The 26,902-nt window shown below is 46.2% G+C and overlaps 1 protein-coding gene across 3 annotated transcripts in view; it reads right to left on the minus strand.

The window, feature by feature from the left end:
- Positions 1 to 3,439: 3,439 nt before the first annotated feature.
- Positions 3,440 to 26,902, minus strand: part of LOC111975275 (tyrosine-protein kinase ABL2) — a 44,613-nt gene continuing 21,150 nt past the window's right edge. For 2 of the 3 annotated variants that reach the window (XM_024003468.2, XM_024003469.2), the window contains 9 exons: positions 16,338 to 16,502; positions 14,644 to 14,939; positions 14,203 to 14,475; positions 9,878 to 9,962; positions 9,412 to 9,774; positions 9,162 to 9,314; positions 8,928 to 9,017; positions 8,273 to 8,464; positions 3,440 to 7,124 (listed from right to left, as the gene is read on the minus strand). In XM_024003468.2, coding sequence (XP_023859236.1) covers positions 5,350 to 7,124; positions 8,273 to 8,464; positions 8,928 to 9,017; positions 9,162 to 9,314; positions 9,412 to 9,774; positions 9,878 to 9,962; positions 14,203 to 14,475; positions 14,644 to 14,939; positions 16,338 to 16,502 — 3,392 coding nt within the window. In that variant the 3' untranslated portion in view covers positions 3,440 to 5,349. Of the gene's footprint in view, positions 7,125 to 8,272; positions 8,465 to 8,927; positions 9,018 to 9,161; positions 9,315 to 9,411; positions 9,775 to 9,877; positions 9,963 to 14,202; positions 14,476 to 14,643; positions 14,940 to 16,337; positions 16,503 to 16,886; positions 19,991 to 26,902 lie in introns of those variants that run through there. The other variant, XM_024003472.2, reaches the window with a different exon arrangement.

A 26,902-nucleotide genomic window follows, 5' to 3' on the forward strand; every position in this document is an offset into this window, starting at 1 on the left:
ATATTCATATTGTAACAAAACTTGGTATGCATTCCAAACCACAGATTTTCCATTATATTGACCAGATACTCTTGTGGCCGCTCCAACAAATAAATTAAAATCTAAATGGAAGGCAGTTGGGAGGCAAGATCAGGTGGGACCATTCTAGCCACTGAGAGGGCAGATTGACGCGTGAACAACCGGCACAATGGTTTCCACTAATTACCGCAGCTACAAAGTCAAAATTGGCTATTTGTTTCAATAAAAATTGAAACAAAAATGTGCTTTATCGTCTCAATTTAAGGTTAGGGTTAGCAGTGTGGTTAAGGTCAGGTTAAAAATAGAAATAGGCAGGGTTTATGACTTTGTGGATGTGGTAACTAGTGATGGCCAGGCACAACTCTGATATTAAGCGTTTTTTCTTAAAGTTTCCAGGATGTCACGTGTCCTACTTATAATCAGTACAGTTGTAACAACTTAATTACAACATTTCTGTTCTATCAAATAAGAGATTCCATTTTTTGTTAACTAAATTCAACATTCACTGACCTCCATACAAAAACTGTTTCTCAGACTGATGAAATTTGTCACATGCTCAGTGATGAGTCTAGCTAACCTATAAAGTATGTTTCAGTTGCGCCACATGGTGGCGCTGCTGGACAGGAAAAACATTCATGAAAGGTCATAGCGGCTTTATTAATTATGAAAAATATGAATTTAGAAGGATTTGAATTTGAGGGCGATTTGGTCATTTGATTTTAAAGTAGTCAACATAATAAAAAAATTGTCCAAAATACATCAAAAGCATGTTGCACGATCAGTTCTTGATTTTGAGTTCTGATATTTGGCGACCCTGGTAAACAGTACATTAGTAGCTCATTTTAGGGCAATTTTTCCTGGTGGTGGCAAAGTGGTCCCACAGCTGAACCCTGGAATTGCTGCTTGTAGCTATATTTTAATTGTCATTCTATCATTTTCATGAAAATTCAGTAATTAAATWATTTATTTAGAATCCAGAAATATTACAACCAACTGTGTATACTCAAATTGAAATAAGGGAGGGAGCACCGCTCCCCCCTCACTACAGCAGCACTACATCCCTGGTGACCACCACCCAGGTAGCTTCTTATAGGCCTATACCATAGAGCAGGGGAAGGCAATCATTCTTTCATCCTGAGACCGAGGGCCACATCCGAATTTCAAAATTCATCGGAGGGCTGCACAGAATTCTTTCAGAACAATTTATTCTTCAAAAGGAAATTTTAGATCGTAGTTCCAGGTACAGATGCGATCCAGTGCTCAGGATGTGCCCTAAATTGAGAAGGATTTGAATCACATGCCAGAAAATGATCCAACCCCTAACTGCCCCTGGGCTATCATTATACACTGCTCAAAAAAATAAAGGGAACACTAAAATAACACATCCTAGATCTGAATGAATGAAATATTCTTARTAAATACTTTTTTCTTTACATAGTTGAATGTGCTGACAACAAAATCACACAAAAATTATCAATGGAAATCAAATTTAACAACCCATGGAGGTCTGGATTTGGAGTCACACTCAAAATTAAAGTGGAAAACCACACTACAGGCTGATCCAACTTTGATGTAATGTCCTTAAAACAAGTCAAAAGGAGGCTCAGTAGTGTGTGTGGCCTCCACGTGCCTGTATGACCTCCCTACAACGCCTGGGCATGCTCCTGATGAGGTGGCGGATGGTCTCCTGAGGGATCTCCTCCCAGACCTGGACTAAAGCATCAGCCAACTCCTGGACAGTGTGGTGCAACGTGGCGTTGGTGGATGGAGCGAGACATGATGTCCCAGATGTGCTCAATTGGATTCAGGTCTGGGGAACGGGCGGGCCAGTCCATAGCATCAATGCCTTCCTCTTGCAGGAACTGCTGACACACTCCAGCCACATGAGGTCTAGCATTGTCTTGCATTAGGAGGAACCCAGGGCCAACCGCACCAGCATATGGTCTCACAAGGGGTCTGAGGATCTCATCTCGGTACCTAATGGCAGTCAGGCTACCTCTTGCGAGCACATGGAGGGCTGTGCGGCCCCCCAAAGAAATGCCACCCCACACCATGACTGACCCACCGCCAAACCGGTCATGCTGGAGGATGTTGCAGGCAGCAGAACGTTCTCCACGGCGTCTCCAGACTCTGCCACATGTGCTCAGTGTGAACCTGCTTTCATCTGTGAAGAGCACAGGGCGCCAGTGGCGAATTTGCCAATTTTGGTGTTCTCTGGCAAATGCCAAACGTCCTGCACGGTGTTGGGCRMMWKMSWRKRACKRYTSMASYTSMGMKRKWSAMACKYCCCTCATGGAGTCTGTTTCTGACCGTTTGAGCAGACACATGCACATTTGTGGCCTGCTGGAGGTCATTTTGCAGGGCTCTGGCAGTGCTCCTCCTTGCACAAAGGCGGAGGTACCGGTCCTGCTGCTGGGTTGTTGCCCTCCTACGGCCTCCTCCACGTCTCCTGATGTACTGGCCTGTCTCCTGGTAGCGCCTCCATGCTATGGACACTACGCTGACAGACACAGCAAACCTTCTTGCCACAGCTCGCATTGATGTGCCATCCTGGATGAGCTGCACTACCTGAGCCACTTGTGTGGGTTGTAGACTCCGTCTCATGCTACCTAGAGTGAAAGCACCGCCATCATTCAAAAGTGACCAAAACATCAGCCAGGAAGCATAGGAACTGAGAAGTGGTCTGTGGTCACCACCTGCAGAACCACTCCTTTATTGGGGGTGTCTTGCTAATTGCCTATAATTTCCACCTTTTGTCTATTCCATTTGCTCAACAGCATGTGAAATTTATTGTCAATCAGTGTTGCTTCCTAAGTGGACAGTTTGATTTCACAGAAGTGTGATTGACTTGGAGTTACATTGTGTTGTTTAAGTGTTCCCTTTATTTTTTTGAGCAGTGTATTCCTCCCACCAATTGTATTCTATTTACAGTAAAGTAATTTCAATACTGACCTGAAGAGTAGTAAATGCATCGGTCATTATCAGTCTCTGATCCAACAGGTCAATGACATGTATGCTATTAATCAAAAGAATACTTGCTCTCTGGATAAATCTTTAAAATTTTGACAAATCAAAAATATATAAAGGACCTTAGAATTGTTCCAACATTTTATTTATATCAAGTTTAACACTGATGGGGAGAACTTCACAGTAATATACTATTAAATGTGAGTTTTAAATTAAAAAACAAAATGTTTACTCCCAGTAATAGAAATCCACGTTGTAGTGATATTTATACTTGGCCACAATATCATTGCAAAATCTGTTATCTGAAAACAAAAGCACAAGATATTTACAATTACACATCGCTGTATATCCGTTTCTTGACTGAGTAGTGCACTATACATAAAATATCTTTCACAAAAGGCACCAAGAACCATAGGAGAAACATTGCTGTATCCAGTGTCAAAAAAATAAAAAATATTATAATAATAAGTGAACCTCCCAGTGAAAATAAACAATTTCATGCTATTAGTCAAGAGGACCTTTGAATGACCAGAGGCACACTGAAGCTCATCTGCTGGATTAGATAGGTAGTGTACCACAATGGAATGAAATGTGAAAATATATTGGGCACTACTAGAGTTTATACTAAGATGAAATGCAATATACCAATCAATGTCTACTACATCATAGGCTTTATCCAGTGTACACTTAGGGTTCCCACAAACAGAAGCTGTAATGGGTCTTGCACACTGAGGAGGGCTGCAGGGCCGAGGCGTCTGTGTGCTGTGTCTGATGCAGGGAAGAGTCAAGGGCTGGGAAAATGAAGTGCGGACCCATTACACCTTTTGTTTGCCTGAATTTGTGGGTTTTACACACCAGCCAAGCTTCTGGGAGAGCGCGATGATCCCCTTTTGATACACTTAGGGTTCCAAACTCTCAAATGGGGATTAGGGGCATTTTCAAACAGTTGAGGAGCACTCTGTTATGAGCAAGCTTTATTTGTTTTGATTGCTTGATTCATTCGCCAAATTATTATTGAGAAATGATTGCAGGCACGGGTGAGACTTGTTATTTGTGCATAATAGAACAAACAGAATGAAATTACATCCAGCAACCTGATATGGAAATGTTTGTGTAGAGATGACATCTACTAAGGGATATCAAAACAGAAAACGTGCTTTAAGATTCAGTTTTGTAAATTGACCATAAGCATTGACTGATGTTGGTATTGAAATGACGACCAGAGAACAATTAAACATGGCATCTTCTCAAAAAAGGAAGATAACAATACATAATACATTCATTTTGCAGATGTTCAGATGGGGTTGTGGAGGGAGGGGTGGGCCTCAGTCCTGTAATAAACTTCCTACTACGGTTTCTTTTCGAGTCAAACACGTATCCAAGCAAATGTGACCTCACTTTTTCCTGGATATGAAATTAAGCAAATATTTACATAACATTTTTAAAATAGGTCTGTGCTTTTAATTAAAAAAACAATAATTTAAAATTCAAGTTCATACATAAAGCCATTCCAAAGTTAAAACCAAATAATGTACAAATAAATCACTGATGTGCTAGAGACATACTGTAGTTTGTGATGAGATCAGTATTTTGTCAAGGAGTAGTTGTATTTGCAGATTTTCAATCATTTAAGAAAATATAGGCACTGAGGGAAAGGGCCACAGGGAATTCAGCACTGTCCAAGGACACTTAGAAACACCGTCCCAAACCACCTGCTCATGTGCTACCCTGCACTCTCTTCGCTCCTCTCATAGGCTCCAAACATATAGCTAGGTCATGTGCAAGGGAATTTGGACATCAAAATTGAAATGCATACATTTTCTATTCAAATGTGACATTGAATGGAAATTTTACTGAAATAATCAAACCAAATGGCAGAGAAAGTAGACCTGATTAAGTGGAACACTCATCGATGTCCCAGGTGACAATAGTTTTGAACAGTGACATCCTGTCACAGGGACTCTTTTCATTGTTGCCAGGAGAATGAATGAATTATCCTTCACTTTGTTTCTTGGCTGAGTTACTAAATGACAGATACTCAAACTGACTTTGTTCTTTATCAACTCAGACTGAAAATGTTGCTGATATACTCCACATCCAGTTAAAAGAAAGGCCTTAAAACCTGGTGGAAAAGTTGAAATTTGGGGCAAAACAATTACTTTTCTAGTTTGGTATCAACAATGTTTATGTTCAAAGAATAGAACAGTGTTTTCCACTGGCATTTTTGAGGAAGAGTCAACTGTAAACAATAAGAGAAACAATTTGTAGTGATTTGAGGTACTTCTGAGATTGTTCTCTGTCCCCAAAATGTTAATAGAACCAGCAAAGGGAATACAAAAGGAAATGTTTGAAAGGGTCCGGTGGCTACCTCTGAACCACATCACTAATTTCCTTGATGCAGGTGTGCAAGTTGTCCAGAGCAGGGCTAGCCCCTGGGCCACTGAATGCTCCTCCGCTTCCAGAGGAGGACGATGCCCGCAGCTCCTGCAAACTGAGCTCTAATTTGCCCACGGCCTCCCGGAAGGCGAACTTGTTCCGCATCTGTGGGATGCAGTCCACATAGCCTGAGCAGTAGTCTAGCAGCTGGTGGGCAGCGTCTAGGACCTGGCTGCTGGAGGAGGGCTCAGGGCTGCTGTGGAGGGCACCTCTCAGGCACTCAGCACACTCCAGCAGAGCCTCCTTACTGATATTCTCCGGTTGAACCCTCTCTGAGTGCTGCCGAGTCCGACGCAGAAGCTTAGAGCCACCAGAGGGGACTGTGGATGAGCCAGTGCTGGTGGCACCGTTAGCCATCTTAGTAGGGGTAGTGTTGTTGGCAGAGGAAGAGGAGGCTGAAGGAGGTGGAGGCACTTGTGGTGGCGGCACTGACGGTCTCCCTGTTCCAACTTCCCTTACTCGTCCAGGCCTTTTCACTCCATCACCATTGACCTCCACAGCCACCCCGACCTGCTCCTCTCCGTCCCCGCTGTAGGAGTGTCCAAAGAGGCGCAGAGTGGGAGGGGGAGGTGGTGCACATTTAGGCTTGACCAGCCGTGGTCGGTCCCGGTCCGCCTGATGCTCTGATAGTAGTTTGAAGCGGTTCCCCTGAGAGTCCATCCCCACCAGGTGCACATCGGCCGAGCCATGCTTAAGTGTGGGCGAGATTAGCACTGGAACCTTGTGGTTGTGTGGAGCSGCTGACAGGCCTGATCCCATTGTTTTGGAGGGGGACGACCATCCCTGACGGTCCTGTCCTCCTGCCTCCTGAACCTCCCTACCCCGTAGGGTCCCCGAGGGACAATATGAATCTGCCTCACTCCCAACGCCAGGAGCTCTCACCACCCCAGAGCTCCCCCCCACCACTCGGGGAAGCAGCTTGGCTTTAGGCCGGTCCCTGATCTGAGCCGTGCCCTCATCCATCTTACGGAGAAGGGTCTCAGAGGTGTGTGCTGCCCCGTTCTCAGGCTGCGAGGTGGTGGAGGCAGTGCGCTCTAGAGGAGGCTTACTGCGGTTCCTGGGTAAAGTCAYAGCCATCCTCTCCAGGTCAGGCAGCCCTGCAGACATGGAGGTGGTGGAATTGGACCTGGGGAAGGGCTTGGTTCCCCCACCCTCCTCCTCGGTCCCAGTGGACTTGCCAGTCCGTAGCCCTAAGGTCTTTTTGATGAGGCGGGGGGTGAAGAAGCCTGCCAGGCCTGCCCAGCTGCTGCTACTACTGCCCACCTGTGAGGGCGGGGCCCCAGAGGTGTGGTTGGCAGAGGCCTTTTGTCCAAAAGTGGCTCCACAGCAGCGGGACTGGATGTGGTTCCCCTCTCCGTGGGACGGTGAAAAGCCCAGGCCATCTACCTGGGGAAGGGGGGGAGGAGGGGCGCTAAAGCCAGTCGTGGGCTCATACTTCTTGTGAGGCTGGGTCTCCATCTCCCTGAACGAGCTGCTCCTCTTGGGCGGCATAGGCAGGCTCTGCTGCAGCTGGGAGGAGGTAGAGTTGGAGGAAGACTTCTTCTTCATGAAGGAACTGAAGAAGCCAGCCTTGCGGTCCCGTGTGAACGTGGTCTCCTGGGAGTCCTCCAAGAGGCTGCTGGGGGATTTGTCCCTCTGTTTCCGAGGCAGAGCAGGAGAGCTGCCTGACCGGCCATCCCCTGGCAGCAGAGTGGCTGCCAGACCTGCAGAGAACAGAGGACAGGGAGTTAAACAGGTACCAGACCTGCAGAGAACAGAGAAGAGAGCTAAACAGGTACCAGACCTGCAGAGAACAGAGAGCTAAACAGGTACCAGACCTGCAGAGAACAGAGAGCTAAACAGGTACCAGACCTGCACGAAGAAACAGGAGGCTAAACAGGTAACCAGACCTGCAGAGAACAGCAGAAGCTAAACAGTACCAGACCTGCAGAGAACAGAGAGCTAAACAGGTACCAGACCTGCAGAGAACAGAGAGCTAAACAGGTACCAGACCTGCAGAGAACAGAGGACTGGGAGTCAAACAGGCACCAGGGCTGCGGTCTCTTATCAACACTCATTACACCATTTATTCAACATCAATCTGGAATAGCCCAAAACCAGTGAATCTCACAGGCTGGCTGCCAATTTGCTTTGACTACAGCCATATCCTCCCTCTCCAGAGCCATTCCTGTTTCAATAACTTTGTGGTGACACCTTGTACTAGGGATGCGAAGCGGCTCTATATGTGTAATAGATGAGCGCCAGAGTGAGCAAGGCACCAGCCGGAGTCAGGACGGTAGGAAGCCACCTCCCTTTAGTCACCACCACTCTGGCTTCATCGTCCCTGACTTATTTTGTTATGCTGTGTTTGCTATAGTGTGATCAATCATAGTGGAGAGGTATCATGGAAAGGATTAAATGGTGTGAGAAATGAGTGAGAGTATAAGGGTTGACAGAAACATAAATCGCCTTTGGTTTTTACACAAGAAAACATGAATGACAACATGGCAAAAACCCTACAAAATATGATCTGCTTTTAATTGAGGTATTGGTACATATGCAGTCATTCTGAGGATTAGAATTCAACATCCTCAATCGTCATGTTAATAAAAAAGATGACAGACATGAACGCAGACATGAACGCAGACATGAACACAGACGCATACAAACAGACCTATTTACCCAGCCTTGTCTAATCAGGTAAGGGAGGAAGATAGAGAGAGGATTGAGAATGCCTTTAATCCAAACCCTTTCTCTGTTGTGATTGTGTAATGACACCACCACCTGTGGTGACTATTGGGTGAGGTGTTCCTGTGACAGCAGCCCTTGTCCTCAGTCTACAGGCGTGGCGGCGGGCAAGGCAGGCAGGTACCTGAGGGGCTGTGGGTGCTGGCTGTGTGTGTCTCCTGCCTGCAATCCAGACCCCCCTCGATGTTCTCCTTGTTCTCCGTATGCTTCTTGAGCGTGCGCGACTTGGAGGGCAGCAGGGGCATGTCGCGGCTGAAGGAGTGTGGTGACGGGCCGTGGCCAGAGGAGGCAGTCTTACACAGCTCCTCTGCTACCTCTACAGAGAGAGAGAGGGAGCCACAGGAAAGGAATGCTTAATTAAGTGGACATTTACATTAGACCGTTAAACACACTGAATCCCTTGCTAGAAATAGTAGTACTGCATTAACTGGAATAACTGAATAAATCAATGCTGAGTTTATAATGGTTCTCTGAAAGCCCTTCGTCCTCCCTGTACTCCCCTCACCTCAGTTCAGCCTGCCCTTTCCTCATCCTCACTCAAATATCATCCTCCGTCTCTCCCTGAGGCACCAGGCATGCTGTACCACTCTGAAAATGCCCTACAGAGATGTTTACGCATCATTAATGGCCATTATCTCTCTAATGTCCACAAAAGCATCCGCTTTAGTGCCAAAACTGACAGGCTTGAATAGTCAGGTAGCAGAACGAAATGCCTACAAGAGAGGGAAGTGTATCTGACCGTGTTTAAGCCATGAGGGGACTGTGTGTCGTACAAGTACCTTCTGAGATGCTGGAATCGTGGAACATTGTCTCAAAAGCCTGGTGGGTCTCAGCAAACAAGGGTCGGTCCAACGGGCTCCATTGCCAGCCTGATATCACACCAAAACAAAGTTCATGTTATTTCTTACTCCATTGACAATTTAGGTTATAGAGCTTCTATGCAGGACATATGTGAATGAATGATAGTGCGAGGGACTGTGTGTGTATGTACTGAGTGTGGTGCCCATACTCACAGGCTCTCATCAGCTCGTGGACCTTGGGCGGACAGCCCTCTGGCTGCTCCATGCGGTAGCCCTTCTCCAGCAGGTCGTATACCTGAGACAGGTCGATCCCTGGGTACGGAGACATACCGTACGTCGCTATCTCCCACAGCAGCACACCGAAAGCTGAAGGACGAGAGACCATCATAGGATGAGAAACACGCTCACACTAATGTTTACTGATTTAGTACACGTGATGACTGAAAATCTGGTTCTGACTCACCCCACACGTCAGACTTGATAGAAAAGGTGTTGTAGGCCAGACTCTCGGGGGCGGTCCACTTGATGGGGAACTTGGCTCCGGCGTGGGCCGTGTACGTGTCCCCTGTCATCAGCCTGCTCAGCCCAAAGTCAGCCACCTTCACCACGCTGTTCTCCCCCACCAGACAGTTCCTGGCCGCCAGGTCCCGGTGGATGAAGTTCTTCTTCTCCAGGTACTCCATGGCGGAGGAGATCTGCGTGGCCATGTAGAGCAGCACCACAGCGTTCACCTCCTCCCGGTCACACTCCCTCAGGTAGTCTAACAGGTTGCCATGGGGCATGTACTCTGTCACGATGTAGAAGGGAGGCTCCAACGTACACACACCTGGACAGAGGCAAGCCAACAGAGGTCAGACGTAACTACACCTCGAGTCTAGAAACAGCCGGTAGAAATCCCATGTGCTGTTAGTAAGTGGAGCAGCACTGACCTAGCAGCTGCACCAGGTTGGGATGTTTCACCTCCTTCATGACTGCTGCCTCTTTCAGGAACTCCTCCACCTCCATAGTGTCCTCCTGGAATACAAACAATCAGAAAGGTCAATATTCACTGGATTTATTCAATATCTTAGTATCAGGATACCAAGGTGAGCAGAACAAGTTAAACTGTGAATAAACATATCTCCAACAGTAGTCGTTGCCCCCATTGAGTTTCATGTTGATGTAATATTAGACTTAAAACGAATCACCCAGCGATCATACACTGTTTACCAGGGGGCAGGGCTACCGACGTTAAGTCTAATCTGAAGATGGTGCTGGCTAAAGCTAAAACTGGCGAGTGTAGAGAGTATAGAGATATTGTTATCCACGTCGGCACCAACGATGTTAGGATGAAACAGTCAGAGGTCACCAAGCGCAACATAGCTTCAGCGTGTAAATCAGCTAGAAAGATGTCGGCATCGAGTAATTGTCTCTGGCCCCTCCRAGTTAGGGGGAGTGATGAGCTCTACAGCAGAGTCTCACAACTCAATCGCTGGTTGAAAACTGTTTTCTGCCCCTCCCAAAAGATAGAATTTGTAGATAATTGGCCCTCTTTCTGGGACTCACCCACAAACAGGACCAAGCCTGGCCTGTTGAGGAGTGACGGACTCCATCCTAGCTGGAGGGGTGCTCTCATCTTATCTACCAACATAGATAGGGCTCTAACTCCTCTAGCTCCACAATGAAATAGGGTGCAGGCCAGGCAGCAGGCTGTTAGCCAACCTGCCAGCTTAGTGGAGTCTGCCACTAGCATAGTCAGTGTAGTCAGCTCAGCTATCCCCATTGAGACTGTGTCTGTGCCTCYACCTAGGTTGGGCAAAACTAAACATGGCGGTGTTCACCTTAGCAATCTCACTAGGATAAAGACCTCCTCCATTCCTGCCATTATTGAAAGAGATCGTGATACCTCACATCTCAAAATAGGGCTACTTAATGTTAGATCCCTCGCTTCAAAGGCAGTTATAGTCAATGAACTAATCACTGATCATAATCTTGATGTGATTGGCCTGACTGAAACATGGCTTAAGCCTGATGAATTTACTGTGTTAAATGAGGCCTCACCTCCTGGTTACACTAGTGACCATATCCGCCGTGCATCCCGCAAAGGCGGAGGTGTTGCTAACATTTACGATAGCAAATTTCAAATTACAAAAAAAAAAAAATGACGTTTTCGTCTTTTGAGCTTCTAGTCATGAAATCTATGCAGCCTACTCAATCACTTTTTATAGCTACTGTTTACAGGCCTCCTGGGCCATATACAGRGTTCCTCATGGAGTTCCCCGAATTCCTATCGGACCTTGTAGTCATAGCAGATAATATTCTAATTTTTGGTGATTTTAATATTCACATGGAAAAGTCCACAGACTCATTCCAAAAGGCTTTTGGATCCATCATCGACTCAGTGGGTTTTGTCCAACATGTCTATGGACCTACTCACTGCCACAGTCATATTCTGGACCTAGTTTTGTCCCATGGAATAAATGTTGTAGATCTTAATGTTTTTCCTCATAATCCTGGACTATCGGACCACCATTTTATTACGTTTGCAATCGCAACAAATAATCTGCTCAGTCCCCAACCAAGGAGCATCAAAAGTCGTGCTATAAATTCTCAGACAACACAAAGATTCCTTGATGCCCTTCCAGACTCCTTCTGCCTACCCAAGGACGTCAGAGGACAAAAATCAGTTAACCACCTAACTGAGGAACTCAATTTAATCTTGCGCAATACCCTAGATGCAGTTGCACCCCTAAAAACTAAAAAAACATTTGTCATAAGAAACTAGCTCCCTGGTATACAGAAAATACCCGAGCTCTGAAGCAAGCTTCCAGAAAATTGGAACGGAAATGGCGCCACACCAAACTGGAAGTCTTCCGACTAGCTTGGAAAGACAGTACCGTGCAGTTTCGAAGAGCCCTCACTGCTGCTCGATCATCCTACTTTTCCAACTTAATTGAGGAAAATAAGAACAATCCAAAATTTATTTTTGATACTGTTGCAAAGCTAACTAAAAAGCAGCATTCCCCAAGTGAGGATGGCTTTCACTTCAGCAGTAATAAATTCATGAACTTCTTTGAGGAAAAGATCATGATCATTAGAAAGCAAATTACGGACTCCTCTTTAAATCTGCGTATTCCTCCAAAGCTTAGCTGTCCTGACTCTGCACAACTCTGCCAGGACCTAGGATCAAGAGAGACACTTAAGTGTTTTAGTACTATATCTCTTGACACAATGATGAAAATAATCATGGCCTCTAAACCTTCAAGCTGCATACTGGATCCTATTCCAACTAAACTACTGAAAGAGCTGCTTCATGTGCTCGGCCCTCCTATGTTGAACATAATAAACGGCTCTCTATCCACCGGATGTGTACCAAACTCACTAAAAGTGGCAGTAATAAAGCCTCTCTTGAAAAAGCCAAACCTTGACCCAGAAAATATAAAAAGCTATCGGCCAATATCGAATCTTCCATTCCTCTCAATTTTTTTTGAAAAAGCTGTTGCGCAGCAACTCAATGCCTCCCTGAAGACAAACAATGTATACGAAATGCTTCAGTCTGGTTTTAGACCCCATCATAGCACTGAGACTGCACTTGTGAAGGTGGTAAATGACCTTTTAATGGCGTCAGACCGAGGCTCTGCATCTGTCCTCGTGCTACTAGACCTTAGTGCTGCCTTTGATACCATCGATCACCACATTCTTTTGGAGAGACTGGAAACCCAAATTGGTCTACTGTTTTACTGTTAACCTATAAAGCGTTACATGGGCTTGCTCCTACCTATCTTTCCGAGTTGGTCCTGCCGTACATACCTACACGTACGCTACGGTCACAAGACGCAGGCCTCCTAATTGTCCCTAGAATTTCTAAGCAAACAGCMGGAGGCAGGGCTTTCTCCTATAGATCTCCATTTTTATGGAATGGTCTGCCTACCCATGTGAGAGACGCAGACTCGGTCTCAACCTTTAAGTCTTTACTGAAGACTTATCTCTTCAGTAGGTCATATGATTGAGTGTAGTCTGGCCCAGGAGTATGAAGGTGAACGGAAAGGCTCTGGAGCAACGAACCGCCCTTGCTGTCTCTGCCTGGCCGGTTCCCCTCTCTTCCACTGGGATTCTCTGCCTCTAACCCTATTACAGGGGCTGAGTCACTGGCTTACTGGTGCTCTTTCATGCCGTCCCTGGGAGGGGTGCGTCACTTGAGTGGCTTGAGTCACTGACGTGATCTTCCTGTCTGGGTTGGCGCCCCCCCTTGGTTTGTGCTGTGGTGGAGATCTTTGTGGGCTATACTCGGCCTTGTCTCAGGATTGTAAGTTGGTGGTTGAAGATATCCCTCTAGTGGTGCGGGGGCTGTGCTTTGGCAAAGTGGGTGGGGTTATATCCTTCCTGTTTGGCCCTGTCCGGGGGTATCATCGGATGGGCCACAGTGTCTCCTGACCCCTCCTGTCTCAGCCTCCAGTATTTATGCTGCAGTAGTTTAGTGTCGGGGGGCTAGGGTCAGTTGGTTATATCTGGAGTACTTCTCCTGTCTTATCCGGTGTCCTGTGTGAATTAAGTATGCTCTCTCTAATTCTCTCCTTCTTTCTCTCTCTCGGAGGACCTGAGCCCTAGGACCATGCGTCAGGACTACCGGGCATGATGACTCCTTGCGTGTCCCCAGTCCACCTGGCCTTGCTGCTGTTCCAGTTTCAACTGTTCTGCCTGCGGCTATGGAACCCTGACCTGTCCACCGGACGTGCTACCTGTCCCAGACCTGCTGTTTCAACTCTCTAGAGACCGCAGGAGCGGTAGAGATACTCTTAATGATCGGCTATGAAAAGCCAACTGACATTTACTCCGATTATTATTTGACCATGCTGGTCATTTATGAACATTTGAACATCTTGGCCATGTTCTGTTATAATCTCCACCCGGCACAGCCAGAAGAGACTGGCCACCCCTCATTAGCCTTGGTTCCTCTCTAGGTTTCTTCCTAGGTTTTTAGCCTTTATAGGGAGTTTTTCCTAGCCACCGTGCTTCTACACCTGCATTGCTTGCTGTTTGGGGTTTTAGGCTGGGTTTCTGTACAGCACTTCGAGATATTAGCTGATGTACGAAGGGCTATATAAAATAAACTTGATTTGATGATTTGATACCACATTTCACCAGCAGGTGGTGACCGTCAACCACTAAATACCACATCCCACTTATATTACATACCATCGAGGATTTCACAAAATAGACACACAAAAGATGGAGATTTTACATGCGACCACCAATCTTTATAGAAGAGACCAACCTTGAGTGTTTTGACTGCAACGGTGAGGTTGTATTTCTTCCAGACTCCCACGTACACCTCTCCGTACTGCCCCCCTCCCAGTTTGTGCTTCATGGTGATGTCGGTGCGCTCCATCTCCCACTTGTCGTGGATGGGCGACACGCCGTAGACGGTGGGCTTGTTGCACTTGGGTGCCGGGTAGTGGAGTGTGGTGACCAGGCCGTCGGCCACGGTGGAGTGGTGGTGCACCAGCTCGGCCAGGGTGCTGAAGCGGCTCTCTGCTGTGACGTAAACCTTGGGACAAAAAGACAGACAGGGGGACACAGGGGTCAGCACCGTGGGGAGAAACAAGAAATGGCCAACAGAGACAGAGCAGGAACATTAGCAGGGGCAGAGTAGTTTCACAACAAAAGTGAAGAAAAGGAAGAGACAGCCCATCTGTAGGTCCCAGAAACTAGCTACCTTGCCATCTGAGGCGGTGTTGATGCGGTAGTGGTAGACACGCCCCTCGTAGCGCAGGGAGATGGACAGCTGTCCTGGGCTGCTCTCGCTCTCCCGGACCAGGAAGCTGCCGTTGATGAGGCTGCTGAGCAGGTACTCTGCTGCGCTGCGCGAAACGGGCCCGTGGTACCAGCTGTGCTTCTCCAGGCTGTTGACGGGCGTGATGTAGTTGCTTGGCACCCAGCCCTGGCCGTTCTTGGAGCGCACCTCGCTCCACTCCCCATTCTGGTTGTAGCCGAGCACCCTCAGCTTCTCACCTGGGCAGAGAGGGACAGGGAGACAGAGTCAGGTAAAAGGACATCATCTTCAAACATTTAGAGCCACTTTAGGACATTAGTACCCCTTGAAGCTTTTGGTTCCTTCATAGGGTTTAAATATCCCCCATTGTTGCTTCATTTAATACAGTCCCAAAAGGTAGGGCTACGCATGTAGTGACTTGGACTGCTGCTTTGTTTGCATCCTATGAGGTCAACAGTGGAGATGGGAGGGAGTGCCTCTTAAATAGAGACAGAGAATACAGTACTATAGAGGAGCTGTGTGTCTGTGGAGCTGAAACACGCCCTGGCTGTCCGGCAGCTCCCTGCAGCCCTTCAAAGCTGCCCCCAGTGAGAGGACAATGACAGTGAGCTGTTATGGCAGCGACTAGACACGGCCTGGAGAGGGGACAGGGAGCGCCGCCAAGCTTTCTGCAACTTACCCTCTCTTCTCTCTCTCACCCTCCTACTCGCTCTCCCTGTACATCATGGGCTGAGCTGAACATGCTGCAGACTCAATATCCTATGGTGCCACAGAGGCTATAGCTACAGGCTTTATTGACACTGGACAGCCGGGGAGGCAGAAAAACATTGGGCTGGCCTAACGAGTCACACTAGACAGTTTCCTCTGACACACCGTGGGGAGCCAGGGAGCTGGCTCTCTTTGATTTGATTTGGGTGGAAACACAATGTCAGGCAGCCTGCGGTGGACATTACTGGTCTGAGGCATGGCATTGATCTGAGACAGCGATTAAGGGCGGCAGCGCCGCTAAGTCACTCTCTGTGATCACCCAGCAGGTGGATAAACCCTGCTGGGTTTATGCACCTGTTAGTATTACAGTTGAAAGGATTCCACATTAAAAGTGCATTAGAGCCAAACAAGGGTGTGGGAGGGCAAGCCTGCCTGCCTCTCCCTTGGGCATGCAGTGACTCACAGTCTAAACATTAGTTTCATCTCAGGCAGCAGCCATGGGGCGACTGGTGAAGGCAGGCATCGGCTTATTAAGATATTTCTACATCTTTAGCTAATGCTTTTATATCTGTTAATTAAAAAGTCTGACTCTCCAAAATATTATGATTTTAAGCACATTACCCAGGAGACAGCTCTTTGATCAGCAAACTGCTGCTGGGGAAAATAGGGACACGGATTAAATAAAAAGGGAAAGTAGAACAAGGATTGGAATAAACAAACATATAGTTCACTGGATGGTATCATGGAACCGTATTTAGGAGGAAATCTCCCGAAGAACTGACCTCCCCTGCAGAAGGTAGGGGCCCCATACCTCGAAGCAAATCATCTTTAGATAAGGAGTGGTTTGTGATGATGCAGGGTGAGGAAATGAAACCAGGTTATCTATTGGGACGGCAGCTATTGATAAAAATCTGTTTCAGAATTCATACCTTTCGTAATGCTCAGCGTGTTGTCGCCACTGGCAACAAAGTCATAAAGTGCAACAAAGAGGTTAGGGTCGCTTTCGGCAGCACCCAGCAAGTTCTCCTTGGAGCTCCAGCGCACCGCTTCCGTCAACGCTGCCGAGTCCAGGCCGAAGGGCCGGTGGAGGGCCTCTGGAGGGAGGGAAAGGGAGCGATAGAGAAAGAAAGTGGTTGGTGAATGGTTCAGTGAAAGTCAAGCTGTCTAAAAATATCTGTTGAAATCTCAGTTTCAAAATACATAAACCACATGAGTAAACAGTGCCCCAGGTATGCCTAACAAAACATGTACCTACCTTTTAGGGACCCCAAACATGCATCCCTTTCCAATGGCCCACCTATGTTTTGCCTAAATACTTTATTTCACCCAAAAATCAGTTTCTGTTCCTTTAACAATCTGCACTAATCAACTGTGAAATAGGCTACATTTTACCAGTGCTAGCTTAATATCAATAGCTGTCCAATTAATAGGCAGCTGGAGTCAACCAACATAAACAGAAAGAGCTAAGTTGTAGCTACCCGAGAGTCTAGGCCCGTCCACATCCGCTACCCCCGTGTAGGGCCGGCCTGTCAGCCTAACCCACTCTTCCTCAAAACTGCTGCTGGGTTGAAGGGTCCTCAAATACATACTCTGCCCCTCCACGCTCAAAATTAACTCGCTTCACATTCCAATCACACTAATCTGAGGACTAGGTCCTACAGGAAGTCACTACTTTCTTCTTCCCTGCCTGTATGTAAAGAGTGTAGTAGCTGTGGGGAGGGGCTCTGTCGGTGTCTGTGGGTCACCACGCCCACACATGCTTGAGCCTCAATCACTCCTTAACAGCTGCCAACAAACTCTAAAGCATGTCTGGGCAGCTGCTGAGTGGGATTTACCCACTGTTAGGGAGAGAGGGAGACGAGTGAATTAAAGACAGGTAGAGGGGAGAGGATGAAAGAGGCATTGAAAAGAAAGTCGAGAGTTGGCATAAAATGCATGTCAAACAAAAACCAATGATTGCAAAGTTAAACAAACTATACAACTGTATGCACAAAGACTACTTTCACTCCCTTACCGTGGAATTGCCCCAATACAACTAAGGAATGACTGGCTACACCAAAGTTTAAGTGATACATCTACAGTACAGTAAGTGACTGGCACCATCAGCGTTAGTCTGTGGTGGTCAGTAGCTAATGTTACAGTAAATATCATTTCTGAAAGGCATCATCCCTTCCTAATTACACTTCCTGGGTCGTTCCAACTCAAAAAGCACAAGGAAGAGGATTTTGACACCCAGATTGTTCTGGAATAGTTTCTGTAGTTAGTAACAGATACAATTAACATTCATGAAACATTGTGTTAAAATATAACTTGATCTGAGAAATTAAGCTAATTGATGGCACCCAAATTGGCCATTTTAATATCTAGGATTCAGATAACATTCAATAAATATAGTACCAAACTAGAGGTCGACCGATTATGATTTTTCAACGCCGATACCGATTATTGGAGGACCAAAAAAGCCGATAGCGATTAAATCGGACGATTTATAATGACAATTACAACAATACTGAATGAACACTTATTTTAACTTAATATAATACAAAATTCAAAAGGCACTCGCACATCTGAGCAATCTTATTTGCAGGTGCATGGCAACAATTGAACAAGATGAAGGAAAAAGTAAACCGCACACTGCTCTTGATAGTATCACCGATATTTAATAAGCTTACGTATCGGCCTCACGGCCTTCGTCAGAGCTTTTAATATTCGTCAGAATTTTATATAATACATCAATAAAATCAATTTAGCCTCAAATAAATAATGAAACATGTTCAATTTGGTTTAAATAATGCAAAAACAAAGTGTTGGAGAAGAAAGTAAAAGTGCAGTATGTGCCATGTAAGAAAGCTAACGTTTAAGTTCCTTGCTCAGAACATGAGAACATATGAAAGCTGGTGGTTCCTTTTAACATGAGTCTTCAATATTCCCAGGTAAGAAGTTTTAGGTTGTAGTTATTATAGGAATTATAGGACTATTTCTCTCTATACCATTTGTATTTCATTAACCTTTGACTATTGGATGTTCTTATAGGCACTTTAGTATTGCCAGTGTAACAGTATAGCTTCCGTCCCTCTCCTCGCCGCTACCTGGGCTCGAACCAGGAACACATCGACAACAGCCACCCTCGAAGCAGCGTTACCCATGCAGAGCAAGGGGAACAACTACTCCAAGTCTCAGAGCGAGTGACGTTTGAAACGCTATTAGCGCGCACCCCGCTAACTAGCTAGCCATTTCACATCGGTTACACCAGCCTAATCTCGGGAGTTGATAGGCTTGAAGTCAAACAGCAGAGCGGCTGGCAAAACACACAAAAGTGCTGTTTGAATGAATGCTTACGAGCCTGCTGGTGCCTACCATCATTCAGTCAGACTGCTCTATCAAATCATAGACTTAATTATAACATAATAACACACAGAAATACGAGCCTTAGGTCACTAATATGGTCGAATCCGGAAACTATCATCTCGAAAACAAGACGTTTATTCTTTCAGTGAAATACGGAACCGTTCCGTATTTTATCTAACGGGTGGCATCCCTAAGTCTAAATATTCCTGTTACATTGCACAAACTTCAATGTTATGTCATAATTACGTATAATTCTGGCAAATTAGGCGGCCCAAACTGTTGCATATACACTGACTCTGCGTGCAATGAACGCAAGAGAAGTGACACAATTTCACCTGGTAAATATTGCCTGCTAACCTGGATTTCTTTTAGCTAAATATGCAGGTTTAAAAATGTATACTTCTGTGTGTTGATTTTAAGAAAGGCATTGATGTTTATGGTTAGGTACACATTGGAGCAACGATACGCACCGCATCGATTATATGCAACGCAGGACACGCTAGATAAAGTAGTAATATCATCAACCATGTGTAGTTAACTAGTGATTATGATTGATTGATTGTTTTTTATAAGATAAGTTTAATGCTAGCTAGCAACTTACCTTGGCTTACTGCATTCGCGTAACAGGCAGGCTCCTCGTGGAGTGCAATGTAATCAGGTGGTTAGAGCGTTGGACTAGTTAACTGTAAGGTTGCAAGATTGAATCCCCTGAGCTGACAAGGTAAAAATCTGTCGTTCTGCCCCTGAACGAGGCAGTTAACCCACCGTTCCTAGGCCGTCATTGAAAATAAGAATGTGTTCTTAACTGACTTGCCTAGTTAAATAAAGTTTAAATAAAAAGGTCTAAAAAATATTTATATAAATATATTTTTTTAAATCGGTGTCCAAAAATACCGATTTCCGATTGTTATGAAAACTTGAAATCGGACCTAATTAAAATCGGCCATTACGATTAAATCGGTCGACCTCTATACCAAACATCTTCCTACCCATTTCTTCCGTGGGTGGCGTTTGGCCATTTTTGGGGGCGATAAGACTCAGATGTTTTACTTTGACATTTTAAACAAAAAAACTATATTTGCAAAGTTAAACAAACCATACAATTCTGTGCACAAGGACTACTTAACAATTTCCATTGAAAATGTTACAAACATTTACTTGAAGAACAGTGCAGATGCAAAGTCTGGTAACAGAATGACGGCACAAACGGCAAACCGTCATTCTGTTACCAAACTTTGCATCTGCACTGTTCATTGCCATCATTGGTTTTTGTTTGACATACATTATAAAGTCTCAGTGTCACTCTGTTACAGTGGAATTGCCCAAAAACAATAGCGTCTGAGAAGTTAAAGGGATAGTTCACAGCAGTTTATGGACAAGGCACGACAGCAATCCATGCTTTGGTCTGGTTTCTCTYGCACGGTTTCCACATGTTAAAGTTTTAGCATTTGTGGCACAAATCCCATTTAAGTCATTGGACAAATATTAGCATTTTTCACACATCATGTCCAAAAGTATCTAAAATGTATTGTGAAGCTCAACAAAGTCACTGATAGATGATTTGAACATGATGCGCAAAAATTATATTATTGGTCCCATGGCTTGAATGGGATTTGTTCCACAAATGCTAAAATGTTAAACTAAACCAGAAAATGGATTGCAGTCATCCTTTGTCGACAGACTACATACAGAGTAAGGAAACCAATATGGCATTTTGGTGAACTTTCCCTTTAAGATATACACTGTGTAAGACTGAGTTGAATTAAAGCTTAACCTCAACTATTAAGTCCTGCATCTGAACCAAAAAGTTGATAAAAATGGCCCAGATCTCCAAATCCAGCCTAATGAGTGTCATGCGTGAAATAGGGAGTGAAACAGGAAACACACTGAACTATTAAAAGTACGCATTGCTCCATTCTAAACACGCAGAACTACTAAGTACGCATTGCTCCATTCTAACACGCAGAACTACTAAAGTACGCATTGCTCCATTCTAAACACCAGAACTACTAAAGTACGCATTGCTCCATTCTAAAACACCAGAACTACTAAAGTACGCATTGCTCCATTCTAAACACACAGAACTACTAGTACGCATTGCTCCATTCTAAACACACAGCATAAATACGCATTGCTCTCATTCTAAACACACAGAACTACTAAAGTACGCATTGCTCCATTCTAAACACACAGAACTACGCATTGCTCCATTCTAAACACGCAGAACTACGCATTGCTCCATTCTAAAACAACCAGAACTACTAAAGTACGCATTGCTCCATTCTAAAACACACAAGACTACGCATTGCTCCATTCTAAAACACAGAACTACGCATTGCTCCATTCTAAACACAAGAACTACTAAAGTACGCATTGCTCCATTCTAAACACACAGAAACTACTAAAGTACGCATTGCTCCATTCTAAACACACAGAACTACTAAAGTACGCATTGCTCCATTCTAAACACGCAGAACTACTAAAGTACACATTGCTCCATTCTAAACACACAGAACTACTTAAGTACGTAGTGCTCCATTCAGCAAGCAAACTACACAGTACACTACATGGCAGCAGTATAGTAAATCTGTCAGGACATCTCCTAAGGACATTAAACTGGCCTAGAGGTCAGGTGTGACCCTGCCCTGTCTAGAGCTGATGCTCTCCCACCTTTGTTCCCTACCAGCATATGCTGCATGTCTGTTGCTGTCAACTGGCTCAGCCACAGCTCCCAGTACATCTTCCACTTGTTCCCAGTCAGCCAGGACAATCCCAGTACAGACGTCTGACGAGTTCACTCTCTCTTCAAACTTCTCCACAGAGGGACTGGGTGAGGGAGTCACAAAGACGCCCCACACATTTTATTTATTCACCCTGAGTGAATTAGGGCATCTGAAGCACTACTAATAGGTTCCCGCTGGCTGGTTTTGCTTTTCAACCCAGAGGCGTCCACTCTTAGCTTTTGATGTGGCATTCAGAAGTAAACATTTCCTAGGCAGGTACAGGAAAGTAAATCAATGATCATTCTCCGTGGCGAAAGTCCACTGTGGGAGGGAGAGGGGCTCGCTGTGTGTGTGAGACATAGGAAATCTGAGCTCACTGGGGGAGGTGAGTTGTGGTGGAGGTCTCTTGAGGGACAGAGCAGAGCGTGGGGTAGGGGCAGTCTTGAGGTCAACAGCAGATGGCTGTTCTTGTGGTCCTATGGGAGAGGGCCCCAATGCCACTTGCTGAGACACACTCATAGCCTCCAGGGAGAGGCTAAACAGACTGATGAGGGGGGTGGGGGGGGACAAGAGGCACTACAACTGCTACAGGCCCTGAATTTCCTAATGTCAGAAGAACACTGCTCAAGCATATCACACTATAACAAATATTTTTATTCAGTCAGCCTCAAGGCTATTTTTAACTGGAGAATTTCAACTRATGAAGACTCAGTCAGAAAACGGTTAAATGTCAATGTATTAATTCAATCAGTCCATTTTATAAATCGATTAAGATTGATCTTTGAATAAAAGTTTGGTCAATCAATGTTGAAAGAGAGCTGATTCCTGAAATATTAATAACTAAGCAACAACCACCGTTTGGCAAAACCATGTAAAAGGTTTTGGCCCCCCAAGTTCTGAGCAATAAAAGTAGTAATTATACAGTACCAGTCAAAAGTTGGGACACACCTAGTCATTCAAGGGTTTTTCTTTATTTTTACTATTTTCTACATTGTGGAACAATAGTGAAGACATTAAAACTATGAAATAACATGTAGTAACCAAAAAAAGTGTTAAACAAATCCAAATATATGTTATATCTGAGATTCTTCAAAATAGCCACCCTTTACCTTGATGACAACTTTGCACACACTTGGCATTCTCTCCAACCAGCTTCACCTGAAATGTTTTTCCAACAGTCTTGAAGGAGTTTCCACATATGCTGAGCACTTGTTGGCTGCTTTTCCTTCACTCTGCGACCGATCTCCAACCATCTCAATTAGGTTGAGGTTCGGTGATTGTGGAGACCAGGTAATCTGATGCAGCACTACACAACTCTCCTTCTTTGTCAAATAGCACTTACACAGCCTGGAGGTGTGTTGGGTCATTGTCCTGTTGAAAAATGTTTTATAAAAATGATAGTCCCACTAAGCGCAAACCAGATGTGATGGCGTATTGCTGCAGAATGCGGTAGTAGCCATGCTGGTCAAGTGTGCCTTAAATTCAAAATAAATCACTGACAGTGTCACCAGCAAAGCACCCCCACACCACCTCCTCTATGCTTCACATCTGAACATCGTGTTCAGATGTGTCTGTTCCTTGAACTGTGTGAATCATTTATTTGGGCTACAATTTCTGAGGCTGGTAAATAATGAACGTATCCTCTGCAGCAGAGGTAACTCGTGGTCTTCCTTTCCTGTGGCGGTCCTTATGAGAGCCAGTTTCATCATAGCGCTTGATGGTTTTTGCGACTACACTTGAATAAACGTTCAAAGTTCTTAATTTTCCGCATTGACTGACCTCCATGTCTTAAAGTAATGATGGACTGTCATTTCCCCTTCCTTATTTGAGCTGTTCTTGCCATTATATGGGTTGGAGCGAGTAGTCACATTTCGCGTCGCTCCGCTTCGCTCCACAGGTAGTATTACATTTCATTTCATTTCATTACAGTACAACGGTTTGATTTGTTTGATCTTAGCAATTTCTTCTTAGCTAGCTACATAGCAGTCTTTGTATCAAAGATAATTGTGTAGTTTAGAGTAATTATCGAGGTTAGCTAGCCAGCTATTTTCGTCCTTCTAACGTAGTCAACACTGCTAGCTAGCCAGCTAGCAGTAGCCAGCTAGCCAACTCCTACCGAATAGCAGCACTGTAGAAACTATTACATTACAACGGAACGACTTGATTAGTGTAGTGTTAGCTAGCTACATAGTTGTCTTTGCTGTCTTTGTATCTAAGATAATTGTGTAGTTTAGAGTAATTATCGAGGTTACCTAGCCAGTTATCGAGGTTACCTAGCATTAGGTAACCTCCTTTGCATTAGCGTAGCCTCTCATGTAGCCTGTCAACTATGTGTCTGTCTATCCCTCTTCTCTCCTCTCTGCACAGACCATACAAACGCTTCACACCGCGTGGCCGCTGCCACTCTAACCTGGTGGTCCCAGCGCGCACGACCCACGTGGAGTTCCAGGTCTCCGGCAGCCTCTGGAACTGCCGATCTGCGGCCAACAAGGCAGAGTTCATCTCAGCCTATGCTTCCCTCCAGTCCCTCAACTTCTTGGCACTGACGGAAACATGGATTACCACAGATAACACTGCTACTCCTACTGCTCTCTCCTCGTCTGCCCACGTGTTCTCGCACACCCCGAGAGCTTCTGGTCAGCGGGGTGTGCACTGGGATCCTCATCTCTCCCAAGTGGACATTCTCTCTTTCTCCCCTGACCCATCTGTCTATCGCCTCCTTTGAATTCCATGCTGTCACAGTTACCAGCCTTTCAAGCTTAACATCCTTATCATTTATCGCCCTCCAGGTTCCCTTGGAGAGTTCATCAATGAGCTTGACGCCTTGATAAGTTCCTTTCCTGAGGATGGCTCACCTCTCACAGTTCTGGGTGACTTTAACCTCCCACGTCTACCTTTGACTCATTCCTCTCTGCCTCCTTCTTTCCACTCCTCTCCTGACCTCACCCTCTCACCTTCCCCCCCTACTCACAAGGCAGGCAATACGCTTGACCTCATCTTTACTACATGCTGTTCTTCCACTAATCTCATTGCAACTCCCCTCCAAGTCTCCGACCACTACCTTGTATCCTTTCCCTCTCGCTCTCATCCAACACTTCCCACACTGCCCCTACTCGGATGGTACGCGCCGTCGCAACCTTCGCTCTCTCTCCCCGCTACTCTCTCCTCTTCCATCCTATCATCTCTTCCCTCTGCTCAAACCTTCTCCAACCTATCTCCTGATTCTGCTTCCTCAACCCTCCTCTCCTCCCTTTCTGCATCCTTTGACTCTCTATGTCCCCTATCCTCCCAGGCCGGCTCGGTCCTCCCCTCCTGCTCCATGGCTCGACGACTCATTGCGAGCTCACAGAACAGGGCTCCGGGCAGCCGAGCGGAAATGGAGGAAAACTCGCCTCCCTGCGGACCTGGCATCCTTTCACTCCCTCCTCTCTACATTCTCCTCTTCTGTCTCTGCTGCTAAAGCCACTTTCTACCACTCTAAATTCCAAGCATCTCCTCTAACCCTAGGAAGCTCTTTGCCACCTTCTCCTCCCTCCTGAATCCTCCCCCCCCCCCTCCTCCCCTCTCTGCGGATGACTTCGTCAACCATTTTGAAAAGAAGGTCGACGACATCCGATCCTCGTTTGCTAAGTCAAACGACACCGCTGGTTCTGCTCACACTGCCCTACCCTGTGCTTTGACCTCTTTCCCCCTCTCTCTCCAGATGAAATCTTGCGTCTTGTGACGGCCAGCCGCCCAACAACCTGCCCGCTTGACCCTATCCCCTCCTCTCTTCTCCAGACCATTTCCGGAGACCTTCTCCCTTACCTCACCTCGCTCATCAACTCATCCTTGACCGCTGGCTACGTCCCTTCCGTCTTCAAGAGAGCGAGAGTTGCACCCCTTCTGAAAAAACCTACACTCGATCCCTCCGATGTCAACAACTACAGACCAGTATCCCTTCTTTCTTTTCTCTCCAAAACTCTTGAACGTGCCGTCCTTGGCCAGCTCTCCTGCTATCCCTCTCAGAATGACCTTCTTGATCCAAATCAGTCAAGTTTCAAGACTAGTCATTCAACTGAGACTGCTCTTCTCTGTGTCACGGAGGCGCTCCGCACTGCTAAAGCTAACTCTCTCAACTCTGCTCTCATCCTTCTAGACCTATCGGCTGCCTTTGATACTGTGAACCACAGATCCTCCTCTCCACCCTCTCCGAGTTGGGCATCTCCGGCGCGGCCCACGCTTGGATTGCGTCCTACCTGACAGGTCGCTCCTACCAGGTGGCGTGGCGAGAATCTGTCTCCGCACCACGTGCTCTCACCACTGGTGTCCCCCAGGGCTCTGTTCTAGGCCCTCTCCTATTCTCGCTATACACCAAGTCACTTGGCTCTGTCATATCCTCACATGGTCTCTCCTATCATTGCTATGCAGACGACACACAATTAATCTTCTCCTTTCCCCTTCTGATAACCAGGTGCGAATCGCATCTCTGGCAGACATATCAGTGTGGATGACGGATCACCACCTCAAGCTGAACCTCGGCAAGACGGAGCTGCTCTTCCTCCCGGGGAAGGACTGCCCGTTCCATGATCTCGCCATCACGGTTGACAACTCCATTGTGTCCTCCTCCCAGAGTGCTAAGAACCTTGGCGTATCCTGGACAACACCCTGTCGTTCTCAACTAACATCAAGCGGTGACCCGTTCCTGTAGGTTCATGCTCTACAACATTCGCAGAGTACGACCCTGCCTCACACAGGAAGCGGCGCAGGTCCTAATCCAGGCACTTGTCATCTCCCGCCTGGATTACTGCAACTCGCTGTTGGCTGGGCTCCCTGCCTGTGCCATTAAACCCCTACAACTCATCCAGAACGCCGCAGCCCGTCTGGTGTTCAACCTTCCCAAGTTCTCTCACGTCACCCCGCTCCTCCGCTCTCTCCACTGGCTTCCAGTTAAAGCTCGCATCCGCTACAAGACCATGGTGCTTGCCTACGGAGCTGTGAGGGGAACGGCACCTCCGTACCTTCAGGCGCTGATCAGGCCCTACACCCAAACAAGGGCACTGCGTTCATCCACCTCTGGCCTGCTCGCCTCCCTACCTCTGAGGAAGTACAGTTCCCGCTCAGCCCAGTCAAAACTGTTCGCTGCTCTGGCACCCCAATGGTGGAACAAACTCCCTCACGACGCCAGGTCAGCGGAGTCAATCACCACCTTCCGGGACACCTGAAACCCCACCTCTTTAAGGAATACCTAGAATAGGATAAAGTAATCCTTCTAACCCCCCCCCCTTAAAAGAGTTGGATGCACTATTGTAAAGTGGTTGTTCCACTGGATATCATAAGGTGAATGCACCAATTTGTAAGTCGCTCTGGATAAGAGCGTCTGCTAAATGACTTAAATGTAAATGTAATATGGACTGGTCTAAAAATACCAACTCTGTTCCAAG

The sequence above is a fragment of the Salvelinus sp. IW2-2015 genome, linkage group LG16 (assembly GCF_002910315.2).
Source record: "Salvelinus sp. IW2-2015 linkage group LG16, ASM291031v2, whole genome shotgun sequence".
Lineage (NCBI taxonomy): Eukaryota > Metazoa > Chordata > Actinopteri > Salmoniformes > Salmonidae > Salvelinus > Salvelinus sp. IW2-2015.